General features: G+C 42.6%; 1 protein-coding gene and 1 long non-coding RNA gene across 5 annotated transcripts in view; one reads left to right on the top strand and one right to left on the bottom strand.

Annotated features, from left to right (window-relative positions):
* Positions 1–1,559: 1,559 nt before the first annotated feature.
* Positions 1,560–18,023, bottom strand: part of Tctex1d1 (Tctex1 domain containing 1) — a 19,551-nt gene continuing 3,087 nt past the window's right edge. The window contains exons 1-4 of one of the 4 annotated variants that reach the window (XM_021159474.1): positions 15,098–15,328; positions 14,539–14,630; positions 4,537–4,661; positions 1,560–2,998 (exon numbers count right to left, since the gene is read on the bottom strand). In XM_021159474.1, the coding sequence (XP_021015133.1) occupies positions 2,795–2,998; positions 4,537–4,661; positions 14,539–14,560 (351 nt within the window). In that variant the 5' untranslated portion in view covers positions 14,561–14,630; positions 15,098–15,328 and the 3' untranslated portion in view covers positions 1,560–2,794. Of the gene's footprint in view, positions 2,999–4,536; positions 4,662–14,538; positions 14,631–15,097; positions 15,329–18,023 lie in introns of those variants that run through there. The other 3 variants (XM_021159472.1, XM_021159471.1, XM_021159473.1) reach the window with 3 other exon arrangements.
* The window catches only part of LOC110292263, a 22,535-nt gene continuing 22,006 nt past the window's right edge, over positions 17,495–18,023 (top strand). The window contains exon 1 of the long non-coding RNA XR_002377695.1: positions 17,495–17,701. This is a non-coding gene — a long non-coding RNA (uncharacterized LOC110292263). The remainder of the gene's footprint in view (positions 17,702–18,023) is intronic.

Here is an 18,023-nt window from a genome sequence, read left to right as displayed (position 1 = left end):
CCACTGATGGCTTCCTCCTGCGGAACAGCACCATGCATTTGGCTCTAGATGCTCAGACTTTCTGTTGTGACCACAAGTACTTCTCTTAGACATTAAGCTGTGAACCATTCAGCAGGCTTGTAGTTAATCCTACACAACCCTGAGCCAGTGGCACCAGAATTATCATTATCACATCAAGGGGAAGCTGCTCCTCTGTAAAACCAGTAATGTAGTTAAGGTGCCAGGACCGTGGGGGGTCACATACACCCAGACTTGAAATGTCAACAGCTCTGTGCATTCATTGATTTAGCCTCCTTTTGCCTAATCATGCAGACCTTTTTCCTGCATACTCCATTTGACATGTCTTCTTAGAGTCACTTAGTGCTATTCACTTAGAGAAACTCTGCTACTGGCTCACTATGGTCTGAGTGGATTTCCTTAGTAGACAGTACCCTTCCATCTTTGTGGGCCCTCTTAGCCCTTGCAAATTTCTTCCTCTATTCTCCCATCTTTTGAAATTCTCTCTGCCTCCATCACAGTCAAGAAGAAGTCATTATTTCCTTTCACAAAGCCTCCCACAAGTTCCTTCACTGGATAAGAACACTCTGGATCTCTCTTGGGATAACATGTTCTAATCCGTGCTGTCGCCACATGGGAATCTTCCTGTCTCCACAGCTGGAGTTCTGGGGTACAGATGTGTCCTGCTGTCATTTCCCTAAGACTCTAGTACTCAAGGGTTCAGATCTGCATTGCTATTTTCTGGACAGTTGGAAGTTGGGTAGCACAGTGCACACGAGTCTTGCTTATAAGAATGAGATTTCATTGTTAGGGAAGAATAAAACTTAAGAGCTGGAGAACAACCGAGAGATGAACTAAGAGTGGTCAGAGGAGGAGAGTGGGAGGGAGGAGATGGATGGAGATGGATGGAGACGGATCCGAGGAGTAAGTGAGACCTGAGTTTGCAGGAAAAGAACACAGGATGTTCTACAGTGGGAGAGTGGAAAGGCTGCTACTCATGGAGGGGAGCTGTTTCTTTGTCTCCAGGCTTTGAGTGGTGAATAACACTCTCCTGAAAATGAGCTGTCTGGGTGAGTTCTTACTCTCTACTCCCATGCTGCTGCCACTGCTGGAGTGCATCTCTGAACTGATCTCAGTTACAGCACATGCTAACAGTAGGCCTGCAAACTCCCTTTTCCAGTTGAACGGCCTCTGTATTTTAAGGTTCTACTTACCAAGACACCCAAGGAGGAACAGTGAGAAATTATTCTACTGACTAGAAGTTAGAACACTGAGAGGAAGTCGTCTCGACAGCAGACTTTCTGTAGGTAAAAACTGTTTCTTCAATTGACTCATTCCTCCCAAGCTGCTGTGTGATTTCACAGCCATTGTCTGAGAAAGAAACCGTTGACAAAAGTGCGGACCTCTCATTCCTTCCTCCTCTGATAATCAAATCCAGATGCAAAACTGGGGTTTGGAGACAGGCGAGTCCTGGATGTGGTCATTATTCTACGTAGACCCCCTAAAGCACTCTCAGAAAAAGCCCAGGAATGCATTTAAAAACTACATTTGGTTTTAGTGAAAAGTAAGACATCAAAACATGTTGAAATTATGAAGCATTGACTGGGGTTTTCATTTGTTATAATCTTTCTGATACGAATTACATGCAATTTCCCCCTTAAGATTATAACGTTGCTAATTCTCTCCATATGTGAACAATTTGTGTTTGACCTTTAACAAATGTCCTCTAGGCAGATGACTTGCCATCCTAGAGCAACGGCACAGCGTCATTTCACATGCACACAAAAACTTGAAAGCCCCATAAAGATAAACGATCCATGCTACAAGAGGCATCCGCCAACAGAAGAGCTATTTCAGCCCTGTAAACGTCAATGCCCATACATTCAGAAACCTCACTGGGTCGCTTTAGTGCTAAACTCAGAGGAACAAAATGGCAAACACACATGTTTTATTTGTTAAGCTGCCAGCTTTGTATTCTGGGTAAAAGGTAGGTCAGGAAAAACTAGTCAAAAGCACATGGGCTATGTGTATTTAAAGGCAGTGTCTCTTTCCAATGCATGGTATTAGGTGCTACAGGCACATTTACTATTAAGCATCATGTATATTTAATAGCACAGTGTCTACTTTAGTGTCCTTAAAAGCCTGTATCCACTTTATAGTTTCCATTATTGAAGAGCCAATGTTCAGTTCTCTTGTAATTTTGTAAAGTGCTGGCAACCCACAAGAGCGTCTAGATTTAGCCAGTGGCCCCATGGGACCATGGTAATTATTACGAAATCATTAATTCTATGTCAGTACTTTCAACTGTCAGGTACATGTAACAGTAATTGCAGCTAATGAGTGCTGCTCAATTTATTAAATGTAAAATGAAAACCAGTATTATTTTATATGCAGTACTGAGGCCTATTAGCATTCACCATTTTTGTGTGTCACGTTGAATTATCCTATCCCGTGTGCTATATATCCAGAGTATGTTGCCATTTATTTCTAGAACTTTACCAAAAAGTAGTCCAGGAAATTCCAGCTCTCCAACTAAAAGAGAAATCAAAATAATTAGCACTCAAAGTGATATTTTGTCAGCATCTATGTTTATGTGAACTGCACCGACTTCTGCTTTGAACAAACAAGACCTGTTTCTTAGGCTCCCGTTCCCCTCCACCAGTCCTCACGAGAGTGACCAAAGCTTCCAGTTGTTTGAAATCTTCATCTTGTCTCTTTCCCACAGGTTTTGCCAGTAGAACTTTTGTGAATAGAGACACATAGCCTGGTTCATGATTTTAACAAGGGCCACTTTCAATCACTCGAAGTAAACTGCATAGACATTTGCAAGTGCAAAGAGAGTAGAATTTTTGAAAGTATAGGTCGAGACAGTATCACTTTTAGGATTCCAGAGGCATCTGCTGCCAATAACTATGCTCTGGTCATCCCGCTGTCCGATGTAAACGATGACAATTAGTTTATACCTCGGAATCAGTAATTCCTTGACCTGGGTCTTAATAACCTAGAAATTGATAAAAAAAAAAAGGGTAAATCACAAAATTGTTAAACACAGTATATAATATAAAAGCAGAAGGGAGGATAATTTGGGAAGGATGGAGGGGACCAAAGGGAGGAGGGCAAGGAGGAGGGAGAGCACAATGGGAGAGGAGAGTGTGTGTAAAAATACTATATGAAGTTCATCCCTTTGTAGGCTAACTTTAAAAAAAATGAATTAAAAAATGTTTAAAGAAAATAGCACGGTAGTCTGTAGAAACTTTCAGTATCTTACAGAACCATAGGTAAACTTTCCTTTAAGTACTATTCTTGTGGGACAGGAATCCAGGAACAAAATAACAATATTAGCAATAAGCCGGCATTTTCTAAGACATGCAAGAGAGCTTGTCATCTATAGGACAGAATTCAAGTGATTATTACATCCTTTGAAAGTCTGTAAAGGATCGCTTCCTTTTAAAGAATGCCATGACTGGAGTTATTTTTTGTTTTCATGACTAATGAGGGAAAGATATTCTTCTGAAATCTTCCACAACATAATAGCCATAAACATTTATCAGAGTTAGATATAAAAACTAAAGTAGAAGAAAGTATCATAAAATATACTGTAGTTGATAAAACATGGAATGTATTTAAAGACCACGATACATACAATCAACAGTACTCAAAAAAGTTCCTGTGGCAAGGAGAAAACAGCCCTTAAAATGAGTATTTACCAAAAATAAGGGAAATAGTTTTTGGGTGAGGTGATGGCTCATGGGTAAAACACTCATACAAGTGTGAGGACCTGAGTTCAAGTCCCCCAAACCCAAGTAAATATCAGGTATGACAGTGGGCATTGATGATCACAGCATTCCTACAGGGAAATGGGGAGACATGGGACAATCCTAGCTAACTTGGCACATGTTGTGGTGAACAGCAGAGACTCTTAATTAAGGTGAAATGTGAAGGCTAACACGAAAGGTTGTCCTCTGACCTCTACATGTGCATGCCCACATTCACATATAGAAGCATGCACACATACTATACATACACATCATACAAATGTATAGGATGGTTTTTGGTTTTTTGGTTTTTGTTTTTAAAGTGGCATGGACCTGCTGGCTCAGCAGTTAAGAGCCTTTCTGCTCTTACTGTTTCATTCCCAGCATACCCAGCAGGGAGTTCATAATTGCTTGTAACTCTAACTCCAGGGGATCTGCCTTCCCTGGCACTTGCACACACATGTGGCATGCATACTTTGTGAGCATGTGTGTGCACACATGAGTGCACACAGACATAAATAGAAATATAAATCTTGTTTTAGAAAAAGAGGTGGAACAGTTTTATACAAGCAATAGATTTGTTATAAATCACATACACAATGATAGTTTTGGACAAAGGCTTATCGTATACACATATACCTATGCACAGACTAAGTATATGATCTAATAACTATTTCTATAAAATATAGGTGTGCCATTGAACTGATTCTGAAAATGAAATGAAATTTGCTATCTTCCGGCAAATATTGTGGTTCTAGCTAACACTGGGCAAATTGCACTGTACCTCAGAAATTGTTTTAGTCATTTGTCTGCAGAACTCTGGGTCATATTGTGCTTCTTGTAGGTAGGTAGTTAGTACATCTTCCAAAATACGATTGACAGTGGCCACAGGGAAAGGTTTGGTGGGACCTAGAAAGGCACACAGAATTTCTTTAGAAGTCATTTCTAATCATACCCATCTACCTTATAGGTTCATAAAAAGAATACTGAACCATGAAACCCTTTAGTCATCTGGGTGACCTCCAGCTAAGGAAGATAGAAGTCACAATTAGGGTCAGGCTTTTCTGGAGAGATTGGGGATAGGGTATAATAAAGTCCGAATTTACCAGGCTCCCTCAGGAATGCAGTGAGTTCACATCACCAACTTCTCCAGGTGGCTGCTGACTTCAAAGCCTCAGCACCTTTCTAATTGGCTCCTCGGTGTTTACACTCCACCCATGCTGCTCTGATCCCTCCCAGAAAACTTGCTTAGAGAACCTAGTTCTTAAAATGGCATTCTCCTTATGGCTGTCTATGTGCGCCTACCAGTCCTGTGGCCTTGTTCCAGCCACCACAGTTCCCCCAGTGCATGCTGCTCCAGTCTCATGGGCCCCACCTGTCATATAGCTGGGCGGTGGTGGCGCACGCCTTTACTCGGGAGGCAGAGGCAGGCGGATTTCTGAGCTCGAGGCCAGCCTGGTCAACAGAGTGAATTCCAGGACAGCCAGGACTATACAGAGAATCCCTGTCTCGAAAAACCAAAAAAAAAAAAATCAAAAACCAAAATAAACAAACAAAATAAAGATACGTGTATGTCTTTACCCTTGTCTGCTCTTTCAAATGGAGCACTGTCCTGTGTTCCCTCATCTGCTCATTTAAGGCATGTTCACGCAAGTTTCAATTCTGGCTCAAATGCCTTTTCTAGGCACCTTTTTGCTCTCAAATCTCACCCCAGGTACAAAACACTTCTCACTTATTCAAGACACATGGGTCCCTTTTGCTGTCCTGGTTACATGAAAACAGGTGAGGCATGTCTGCAATTTTCTCCGGTGTAATAGAAGCAAGATCGGGGCCAGTGAGGTGGCTCAGAAGAGAAGGGTGCTTGCTGACAAACCTGATGATTCCTGAGACCCACACGGAGGAGAGGACAACTTCCACATGTCCTCTGGCCTCCACGGGAGGGCTGTGGTAGTGTTTGCGTGCTTGTATGCACAGATGCACACACAGGAGTAAATGTAATAAAAATAACAAACTGTTCAAAAAACTTAGAAAGGAGGAAAGCAATGGTAAGTACGATGGGGTCTTATCCTCCTCAGAGTCTAACACTTCATGCCTAGGAATAATTTCTGGGTTTTGTGGATTTAAACATTTTATAGGTAAAAATCACTACACAAATAGTAGTTGCCTTTTGCTGACCACAGTCCGTGCGTCAGGGACTGTGATAAGCACGTATTTACCTTAGAGTATCTTCCAGTAGATCTTTGAGGAAACTCTCACTGTTATATATGTTCCACAGATGGGGAGACAGCGTCAGAGCTGGGACCACATTTTATCCATATTCAGATCACAGCTTCGGATAAGCGGGCTGCTTTCTAGTACCCCTGGAATTACCTGTATTAGCCTCTGGTATCTGCCCTTGCCACTATTTGGCATACTCCAGGTGCCAAGGCTTGGTATCTAGGGTCTGGGTAATCCCTGAATTACTACAGAGGAATCAAGAATGCCATCCAATTCTCTTTTAGTAGTTAACATTATCTATTAGAATTGTCCTAATGATGGTGTACCTTGCTTCCTTAGCCTCTGCCTGATATAGGCATTATGAATAAACACTAATAGATAATAATAAGAGGATTTATTGAAGTTCCTTTGGGGAGGTCTGAGAGAGAAAAGGAACTTACAAGCAGTAGGGTTGTCCTCTTCCACCAGTAGAAGCATGCCACCCTAGGCCTGAGCAACCCGGGAAGGGAGCTTGGACTAGATCCCACCATGGCTGAATGGAAATGGCTCCCTTAGGAGCGCTCTGTCCCTTGCCTGAAAGATGCAACCAGTCTGAGATGAGGCCATGGCAGGGTTCCATGGTGGTAAATCCCCAGGCCTTACACTCCTTTCATTTTTGCTGAAGTTTCATTGGCTTTACTCAAGAGTGGGTTACAGTGTATGACTGCAATCCAGTGAGGTCAGCCTCCTGAGGCTCAATAAGAGAATTTTTATTTAGATGATATAAGAATGATTTAGTCCAATTTAAATCAGGCTAGGAAGTCAGACATGGAGGTGTATGCTTTTAATGTAACTACTGTGGAGGTTTAAGGCCAGCCGAGGACACATAGTCACTATGAGACCAGCCTGGGCTGAGTGACATTGAAAAAAAAAAGGAAATCAGGTGGGGACCAAGTAGAGGAAACATGATAGGAATCACTCTAACAGTTAACATCTGCTCAGCAGAAATCTCAAGCAGTTACCAATCAGAGAATGGCTGGGCCTGTTCCTGATCCCAGGAACCAGAGATAGGGTGTCAGAGACAAAGTCCCCTACAGCAAGCTTGGGTGCCCTCCGGTCTCTGTGTGCATTTTGTATAAGATACCCACTGTGCTCCTACATTTACCTGGGTAGCTGTGGATAGCTGATGGCTTCTGAGTGAGGAACAAGCCTTGGCTTGTCCACCATGCTCCTTCTAGATGGTCCCACACACAGGAATACACAGACAACACATATTACAATCAATGGGTTATATTGGGGTTTGAGGTGGTGTGGATCTGGGAGGAGGTTAGGGGAAGGAGTTGGGGTTTGAAATACAGTGCATGATGAAATGCTCAGAGAACTAGTAAATGTACTTTTCAAAAGATTCCCACTATACTCTGATTGTAAAATGTCACAGATGAAGTGACTTTCTCCTTTGTATTGAAAATATTAAAAGATTATGCCATGATCTGATGAGGCCTGGAGCTGACCTGTGTAACAGCTCTCCACACCCAAATCCCACTGAGAGACAACTGGCCTCCCAGGAGTGCTGACACACCTGGGAGCACCAGTAAGCCCACCATTTCTGCTCAAATTCCTGGCCCAAGAAGGACTCACCCAGAGCCCTCAGGATACAGGAACCAAGGAATGACCAGGGACAGGATCCTTCAGGTTTCCATCTGCACCCCTGAGCTGACCCTGTGCCACAACTCTCCTTACCCAAATTCCTCCCAGGGGGAACTGGTCTCCCAGGAGTGCTGACACATAGGCTTATAGGAAGGGACAAGCCACACTCAGAGACAGCAAGACCAACTAAAACCAGAGATAGCCAGATGACAAGAGCCAAGGGCAAGAACATAAACAATAGAAACCAAGGCTACTTGGCATCATCAGAACCTAGTTTTCCTACCAGAGCAAACCCTGAATGCCCCCAACACACCAGAAAAGCAAGACTCTGATTTAAAAATCACATCTCATAATGATGATAGAAGAATTTAAGAAGGACGTACATAACTCCCTTAAAGAAATACAGGAGAACACAGGTAAACAGGTAGAAGCCCTTAAAGAGAAAACACAAAAACCTCTTAAAGATTTACAGGAAAACACAACAAACAGGTGAAGGAATTGAACAAAACCATCCAGAATCTAAAAATGGAAATAGAAACAATAAAAAAAATCACAAAGGGAGACAGCCCTGGAGATAGAAAACCTAGGAAAGAGATCAGGAGTCATAGATGCAAGCATCACCACCAGAATACAAGAGATAGAAGATAGAATCTCAGGTGCAGAAGATATAATAGAAAACATTGACACAACAGCCAAAGAAAAAGCACAATGCAAAAAGCTAACACAAAACATCCAGGAAATTCAGGACACTATGAGAAGACCAAACCTAAGGTACAGAAAAGAGCAAAGATTCCCAACTTAAAGGGCCAGTAAATATCTTCAACAAAATTATAGAAGAAAACTTCCCTAACGTAAAGAAAGAGATGCCCATGAACGTACAAGAAGCCTACAGAACTCCAAATAGACTGGACTAAAAAAGAAATTCCTCCCATCACTAAATAATCAAAACACCAAATGCACAAAACAAAGAGAGAATATTAAAAGCAGTAAGGGAAAAAGGTCAAGTAACATATAAAGGCAGACCTATCAGAATTACAAACCAGACTTCTCACCAGAGACTATGAAAGCCAGAAGATCCTGGGCAGATGTCATACAGATCCTGGGAGAACACAAATGCCAGCCTAGGCTACTATACCCAGCAAAACTCTCAATTACCATAGATGGAGAAACCAAGATATTCCATGACAAAACCAAATTTACACAATATCTTTCCACAAATCCAGCCCTTCAAAGGATAATAAATGGAAAACTCCAGTACAAGGAGGGAAACTACTCCCTAGAAAAAGCAAGAAAATAATCTTCTTTTAACAAACCAAAATGAAGGCAGCCACACAAACACAATTCCACTTCTAACAACACAAATAACAGGAAGCAACAATTAATTTTTCTTAATATCTCTTAATATCAATGGACTCAATTCCCCCCCAAAAAAGACATAGACTAACAGGCTGGCTACATAAACAGGACCTAACGTTTTGCTGCATACATGACACCCACCTCAGTGACAAAGACAGACATTAGAGTAACTCAAAACAACCTCAAGATTCCACCTCACACCAGTCAGAATGGCTAAAATAAAAAAACTCAGATAACAGCAGATGCTGGCAAGAATTTGGAGAAAGAGGAACACTCCTCCATTGCTGGTGGGATTTCAAGCTGGTACAACCACTCTGCAAATCATCTGGCAGTTCCTCAGAAAACTAGACATAGTACTACCTGAGGACCCAGCTATACCACTCCTAGGCATATACCCAGAAGATGCTCCAACATGTAACAAGGACATATACTCCACTATGTTCATAGCAGCCTTATTTATAATAGCCAGAAGCTGGAAAGAACCCAGATGTCCCTCAACAGAGGAATGGATACAGAAAATGTGGTACATTTACACAATGGAATACTACTCAGGTATTAAAAACAACGACTTCATAACATTCGCAGGCAAATATCATCCTGAGTGAGGTAACTTATTCACAAAAGAACACCCATGGTAAATTAGGCAAATAGCGTAAAATACCCACTATAGAACTCACAGACTACGTGAAACTCAAGAGAAAAGAAGATCAAAGAGTGGATGCTTCAGTCCTACTTAGAAGGGGGAACAAAATAATCAAGGGAAGTAGAGGGTGGAAGGGACTTGGGAGGAAGAGTATAGGGTGGGCGGAAAAAGGAGGGAAGAATCAGGTATGGGAGGAGATGGAGGAGATGTAGAGGGTCAGGAAACTGACCAGAGGTGTGTAGCAATGCAGAATGGGGAACTTGGGGTCGTAACCAGAAAGTTCCAGATGCCAGGAAAGCAAGAGCCTCCCAGGACCCTACAGGGATGACATTAGCTGAAATACCCCACAAAAGGGAGGGAGAACCATATCCAGAGGTTAGGCATGGCCCCACAGTTGAGGGATGGGGCCACCCACCCATCTCCAAAATTTTAACCCAGAATTTCTCCTGTCTAAGGGAATTACAGGGACAAAGAGTGGAACAGTAACTGAAGGAAAGGTCATCCAGAGACTGCCCCACCTGGGGATCCAACCCACATGCAGACACCAAACCCAGACACTATTGCTGATGCCAAAGAAGTGCTTGCTGACAGGAGCCTGATACAGCTGTCTCCTGAGAGGCTCTGCTAGATCCTGTCCAATACAGATGCGGATGCTCGCAGCCAATCATTGGACTGAGCACAGGTACCCCAATGGAAGAGTTAGGGGAAGGACTGAAGGAGCTGAAGGGGCCTTATCTGGCATCAATGGGAGGGGAGGCCCTGTGAAGGCTTGATGCCCCAGTGTAGAGGAATGCTAGAGTGATGAGGCAGGAGTGGGTAGGTGGGTTAGGGAGCACCTTCATAGAAGCAGGGTAAGGGGTGATGGGATAGGGGGCTTGCAGAGGGGAAACTAGGGAAGGGGATAACATTTGAAATGTAAGTAAATAAAATATCCAATAAAAAAAAAAGATTATGCCACTAGCGTGGACTAAATTAAATGGATTATGTCATTCAGATAGACACCCTATCTTACCAAGCACTCATATCACATGACCTTACTTGGCCAATATCATTCCCAGGGACTCTGTTCTGCCTTACATTAAGGTACCTGTCCTCATTATTACATTCAGAAAGTGGATAATTCTTCTATATTGAAGATAATATTGAAGATACATTGGTTAGTGAAGTGCTTCCTGTCCCCTCCCACCCATGGGAGCAGCGTCTGCCAAGCTGGGATAGCTGTTCTCCCTCTTGTAGTCATGGAACACTGCCACCCAGGAGCCCAAGTGCAGAGCACAGGTGATTGGCTCAGGGGTGGCACAGCTCTAGACAGGCCAAAAAAGAACTGTCTTTAAAGCTTTATTACAAAGTAGACGTGGATTAAAAAAACAAAACAAAACAAAAAAAACAAGTCAGCCTCTTCCTTATAGCAAAAGCTGTGGTTTATAATCCCTGGGAACTGCCAGAGGACAAGTTGCTCTGGGGTTGGAAGGAAGGCCACAGCAGCAGAAGAAAGTTGGTGTACCTTAGGGACAGAAAGAGCATCCAGGATAAGGGGAGCCTGGTTTCCAGTACTGCCATGGTCTGCTGTGCCAACATCTTTCAAACACTACATCCCCTTTTGTCTCACAAATGTGATTCTATCTTTAAAACTATTTTTCTATATAGCACTGAAGCCTCACTCCTCACATCCTAGGGCCTTCTCCTTACACAGTCAGAATCACCTGTCACCTTGCTCAGACTCAGATGTGGACAAAGAGGCAGAGGCAAGGCAGGCTCCTGAAGTTCAGTGACAACTACGCAATCAACAAACCTTGTCCCCTTCATTTTGAGATATCCCCCCCCCCCCCAGGAAGAAAATGTTATGGATTTCAAAAGATCTGAAAAAACAAGAACAAAACTTAAAAATCAAAACAAAACCTAGTGAAAGTAGTAAACTGTCTGTGCCATGGTTTCCCCTAACTGGGAAAACAAGAATTACCCTAAGTCAGGCCTGGCATCCTACAGTTGGGAGCTGCAGGCTAGAGGGTCAGCACTTCAGGCTGTCCTTGGCAATGTAGTGAGTTCAAGGCCAGCAGAAGCCATCTGAGACCAAAACAAAAACGTGAAAGACTTACTTTCGGTTATTTTGTGCTATGATTTAAGGAGAGGAAATGTATTTTAAGTGGTTAGACCATCCCAGTGGCTACAGTCTCAGACTGAAGAAAAAGGGGAAACACTTTTGTCTCTTTTCTAATTGATCTGCCCAGATATGAACCAACAGCTATCTCCTGCCAGGCCTTCCTTATCATGATAGAGGGTACCCTCAAACTGTGAGCCGAAAGAAACCCTTCCTTCCTTCCTTCCTTCCTTCCTTCCTTCCTTCCTTCCTTCCTACCTACATTGTTCTGTATGCTATTTTGTCATCGTATAACAAGAGAAACTGGGGCTGGAGAGACGGCTCAGCGGTTAAGAACACTGACTGCTCTTCCAAAGGTCCTGAGTTCAATTCCCACCAACCATATGGTGGCTCAAAACCATCTGTATTGGGATCTGATGCCTTCTTCTGGTGCGTCTGAAGGCAGGGACAGTGTACTCAGATACATAAAATAAATCTTTACAAAAAAAGAAAAAAAAAGAAAAGAATCTGATTGAAACCCTTCACTAGTGTGATGTTCATAGTTGCCATCTTAAAAAACAAACAAACAAACAAAAAAACACTACCTAAATTTAACCTGAGCTCTAGAAATAAAGTCTGGTGCAAAAACTTACTCTATTATTTATGGGAGTCACCTTGGATAAAACAAGAAATGTTAGTGATCAGTGGGAAGGCTCTAGTCTGTCCTTCTCAGCAGCAGTTCCAGGGAATGAGAAGCAACGAACGTAAACCCCCTCACCGGCTCTCAGAACATCCCTTCGTTCGACCTGCAGACCTTGTGATCTTTACACACAAAGAAAGCCATGATTTCAGGATGCTTTGCTTAAATATCACCTTCCTGGGAGACATCTAAACTAGCATCCATGTTCAGACAGACCAGCTGCCACAGGCTGCTGCTATTTTCTCCCATCCTCTCCTCTCTGTGGTTAGGGAGCAAGGGTTAAGTGGTGCTTTATTCTAAGAAACACAGCTTCCCTTTTCTAATTTCCCTCATGAACTATATTCATGTGTCCCTTTATTTACAGTAGCTGTAATCATTTAAATAAAAGGATAAACACACATAACTTAAGTTGGGTTTAGATGGTGTAGTGGTGGTGAGCTCTTACCCACAGAACCACCTCTCCAGTCTTAATAATAAAAGGTCTTTGTGCTAGATTAAGTCTGCGTTTGAAAGCAGCCAATCAGCCCTATTAATAACTAAACTGTATTTCCAATTCTACTTGCCTTTTGGTTTATTTGCTTTGTGAAAGGTACTGATGAGCCTTTAGTAAAGATTGTCTTATATCAACTTGATGTAGTACGGGCCAGGAGAGTGGGGAGTGAGGGTGACAGCCAGGCAATTGCCTTTATGCAAAGGTCAGCACTTCTGAAACATAGAATTAGTTTATTTGCTTGAAGTAATTGTGGGGAAAACTATGAAAGAAACACAGGGATTCCCATTTAAACTGCTTTATCTTGATGCTATTGGATTCCAGGTCTTTCTTCCTAGCACTTGACTCAAAGGCACAGGCTGCCAATGATTAAGAGCCTTTGATTGATAAACCAGACAGGGGTGGCCCATCCCTTTAATCCCAACATTCAGTAGGCAGAGATGTGGATCTCTAATTTTGAGGCCAGCCTGGTCTATAGAGCTAGTTCCAGGACAGTCAGGACTACACAAAGAAACCCAATCTCAAAAACAAACAAACAAACAAACTGTAAATTGGAGAAAACTTGACCCAAATTTAGGCTGCTGACTGGAGAAGCTAAGAGCAGCCACCGGACTTAGGTACACCATTAAAGCAAAATGGATGGGAGGGACCTTTACCGTCTACCTCACAGCAGTGTGAAATGCTAGCAGCCTAACCTGGAGCCCGTAGTATTGGACTGAGTGTGTCAGTCAACTGCCACGATAATATGCACATCACATACACACATCTAAAGTTACAGTGTGTTTGTCCTCCTTTATCTAAGTAATTACAGCTTCTCAGAATGACGTTCGAGGGCTGTCCATGAGAAGACAGAGAGGGACGCTATGTTTCTTACTCAAATGGTATTGGGATTGCTGCAGAAAACTGGCTACAAGGCCTAGGTTTATAATTTTCTTGGGTTTTAACAGGCCACAGGTGGAATTACCCTGGCCCACAGAGTCCCTTCTTGCTTCTTGGTAAGCCTCGGTGGAATTTATGTAGGGCAGCAATTATATCTGAATTCAGATAATCATAGGCAGGTACGCACTTAAAGAAAACAAGTAGGCCTGTAAAGAAACAGGAGTGGGAAAAGGAATTTGAAGTGGACTCCACCTGGGAGCATGAGGGCAGGTGTGAAACCCTTTGTTTTCAGAGACCCCAAACCTCAATGGCAGTAGATAAACATCACTGTTAACAGGGGACTGCAGTGGGCTGCCTCTGCAGTGAGGGCTTTTTTTTTTTTTTTTTTTTTTTTTCCTACACTATCAACAACCTTGGTTGGTTTTGAAGAATAAACATCCGTGCATATCACTTCTCTTACACACACACACACACACACACACACACACACTAACTTCACCAAGAAATACCTGGTGAACCTGAATTCAATCACATATTATACACCTTTGTGGTATCCAGAGATTCATTTGAGATTTAGGTAAACCTGACTTGTTTTGTTTTAAAGGAAGTAGGTATTGCCTCATTGTTTTTGTTTTTTGTTTTCAAAGCAACACTGTAACTCTGTAATTGGCCTCCCACTTTCTTCCTCAAATTAAGGTCCCTTGTCTTGGACTGGAGACAATGACAGGCTACAGCTAAGCCCACATTGGTCACTGAAGTCAAGGTTTGAGCATGTGGATGAATGACAAAGCAGCGCACCTAACTGGTAGGTGTTTTCCATCCGGACTGTGAGGCGAGAGGATTCATCACGCTGGCTGGGCTCATCCACATGGGACACGGTACTGAGGGAACTAAGACCGAAGGAGTAAACATTAGTGATCAGCCACAAGATCTACAAAACATTGCTTTAAGCAAGTGCATTTATACATGAAAAATTTACTGTAAGGAAGTTTCTAATGAACTACAAGTGGCCCAATGGCTTATTTAAAGTCTGAAACACTTTAGAGATGGGACAACTGAGCTGTAGAGAAGCTACTAGCAGAGTCTCAGGGTCATGTGGAAGTCAGAGCAGGTGCTAGCCTGAGTCTATGGGATAGTGCAGTGAAGTGTTTCAAAAGCCATGGTCAATGGAGTCTCCTAACAAAGACACAAAAGCATCGCCCACAGTAAACAAAGCTCACGAATGGGGTTTGGGGGTGTATAATGAAGCTTAGTGTGTTGGGAAACAAATCCGTACAGACAAAGGGTAGAATAAAAAGATCATCGTGGTAAGTTCCACCCAATCCCTTCAGAATAAAAAAAGAAATGAGACACTCACCTGTCTACGTGGTGAGAGAAACCGCAAGTCACCTAAACTCTAAAGTCAATCAGTGCAGGTCACCTTTCTCTTAGCATTGAAAAGGACTGGTCTTCGGGGCAATATGATCGGATCCAGGTGTGGAACAAGAAACCCAAGCAAGGAGGAGCCCCTGATGGGCTCTGTGTGTAATTCAACCCAGCTCCTCGAAAACCAAGTGGGACTAGTGAGCTACAACGTTCTACCCCAAATTCCCTCCACCTGTGAAGATGGAGGTTAAGATAGATGCCATTTCAAAGGCAATGCTCGCTCGCTCTCTCTCTCTCTCTCTCTCTCTCTCTCTCTCTCTCTCTGTATTTGTATTTATGGGTTTCAATGTGTGTTCAGAGTGACCATTTCTCCAAGTAAAGGCTATCTTTTTTTTCTCTAATTTAATAAGAAAGAGTTATTTGGTTTTTTGTTTTGTTTTGTTTTGTTTTTTGTTTTGAGATAGGGGATAGGGTCTCACTACATAGCTCTGGCTAGCCTGGAACTATATAGACCAGGCTATATAGGTCACAGAGGTCACCTGCCTCTGCCTTCTGAGGGTCAGGGTTAAAGGCGTACACCATGGCCAGCTTACTTGTTTTTCAGTCATTAGGGTTTTTCTTTCTTTTTCTGTCTGTGAGAAGTTTAAAATATTTAGTTTGCAGATGTTTGACATTAGTGGGATCTGCAAACTGACACTTTGAGAAAAATCACACTCCTCTATTTTTAAAAGTCCTTTAGTAAAATATAGTTTTGGGGACAAATTCCAGCTCACTCACAATATCCAAGAGCTTGGTACCATGCTGGCTGCCTTTGTCAGGATGCATCTTTGTGGTGGTGATTCCACCCTCTTCCTTCTAACACCTGCTTTTCTCAGTTTCCTGCTGTGTTTGAAGTAGCAGCCAAGCTGTTAGGCCATTGTGGCTACAGGTGTTGTGGGCAGCACCAGAGATGATAGACAGCTCTGTCTATGAAACCCGACCCCACGCCGCGGAAGCTGGTGATTCTGTGACGAGTCTATGTACCTAGCGTTATTCATGTTGCTTTCAGTTTGGCATTTCGAAATACCTCCTATCAGCTGTTTTATTTGATCTTTGCAACGTCCTTTGATGCTGTAAAGAAGTCATCATTCTCTCCATTTTAGAGAGAAGAAGAAACGAGGCCAAGGACTTACTGTCACACTTGTAGGGAAGGCTGTCTTTGATTTCAAATATTTCATTTATCTGGCAGTAGAAAAGCTTAATGTGTGCTTACAGCAGGCAGAATAAGAAGGGGGCAGTGACTAGTGGGGGTTGTGGCTGCGATTCAGATATACGTGTGTGTAGTGTGCAGCATGCAGAGGTGTTGGCATAAGCCTTTGCTGTCTTCTGGTATCATACTGAAAATTCACAGGAAACAGAGTTGATGCACAGTTCATATCAGCTGGCTTTAAAATACAAAGGGAACAACCACTCTCGCTACTGTTCTTAGGGTCATTAAAGCCTAGTAGCCAGTGCACTCTGTGCTATTATTGGTATGAAGATGATGTCTACTGTGGAACTTTCAAAAACCAGGAGTTGAAGTCTGACGTATAGATTAGAAGTTTTAGAGGCTGGTCTGTTTTTGAATTGTTAAAGATGGTTTCTCGGAGTCTTGTTTTGCATCTGTATGTATTTGTGAGTGTGTAAATGTGTGTATGTACAGGAGTATGTGTGTGTGTGCATAAGTGTGTATTTGAATGTGTGTGAGTATGTAAATGTGTGTATGTATAAGTGTGTGTTTGTGTGTGGGTGTGTGAGTGTGTGCATGCAGATGTATGTAGAAGCCAGAGGTTGATGTCAGATGTCATTCTCGATCCTCTCCACCTTGCTGAAGCCTGTGGTCTGGAGTCATCCAGTCTGGCTAGCCAGCTTGCTCTGGGTGTCCCTCCTCTTTGCTTTCCCTGCCAGTCCCCTGGTGTTACAAGGTAGTTCTCACATCCATCTGGCTTTTACAGGTTCTGGGAATTCAAACCCCAGGTCTTACACTTGTGTAGCAAGGGCTTTACCTGCTGGGCTTCTCCCAAGCCTCTAGTGTCTTTTTCTTTGCACGGTAATCATGTAAATACTGTATGCTTTTTATAAAACATGCAAAGCACATGGAAAGGTGCAGAGTAAAATTACCTTACTAACCAGAGTGCTTAGGTAATGACTGTTAATATCAAAAAAAGAATGTTTTCAGATATTACATTTTACATTCATAATCCAATTTTGCTTGACACTGCATCTTAGAGTTAAAATGTTAGCTTAATATACAAACATTTTGCATTTCCCTTAACCATTTCTTCTCCAGATCATTTAAACTGCTCCCAGTATGTCACTATTATCAGGGAACTTTGAATTAACATGTGAGAGGCATTGCCAGTTTCTTTCCAGTGTTGCTCGTCTCCTTTCTTGGTAACAGAGCCCTAAACGGTGGGAACATTTCTGACTAAAAGAACGGCAAATTCTTGGTCCCTTTTTGTGCTGCTGAAGTTCTGTGGCTTACAAACCAGTGTGATGCAGCCAGAACTGACTGGGTAGAAATTTGAGAACGATTTCTCAGAACAAAACAACACAAGAAAACCCCAAACCAACAAATGTAAGTTAACCAGTAGGAGCTGGTCTTCAGTTTCCTCCGTGACTAAAATGAGTGACAGAGGAGGGCAGGATCCCAGAGGCTGCTTGATTCCTAGACTGGATAAGAACAGCAGTAGCCTAGGTCTCTGAACTGCCCTTCTTTTATGTAGGAAAAAAATATTTCCATTTGGCATAGGGGACTGTTTTGTATTTGTTTTAAAATGGTATTACCAGAAACATTAGATGTTACTGATAGACACTTGTTGAAACAGACTCCACTAGAAGATCAGTGGGGTCAGCTGTGTGAAGGGAGCTTGCTGTCAGTTTTGTTGGGGGGAGATGAG

Source organism: Mus caroli, chromosome 4 (genome assembly GCF_900094665.2).
Source record: "Mus caroli chromosome 4, CAROLI_EIJ_v1.1, whole genome shotgun sequence".
In the NCBI taxonomy this organism is placed as follows: Eukaryota; Metazoa; Chordata; class Mammalia; order Rodentia; family Muridae; genus Mus; species Mus caroli.
This window is presented reverse-complemented; position numbering and strand designations above follow the sequence as displayed.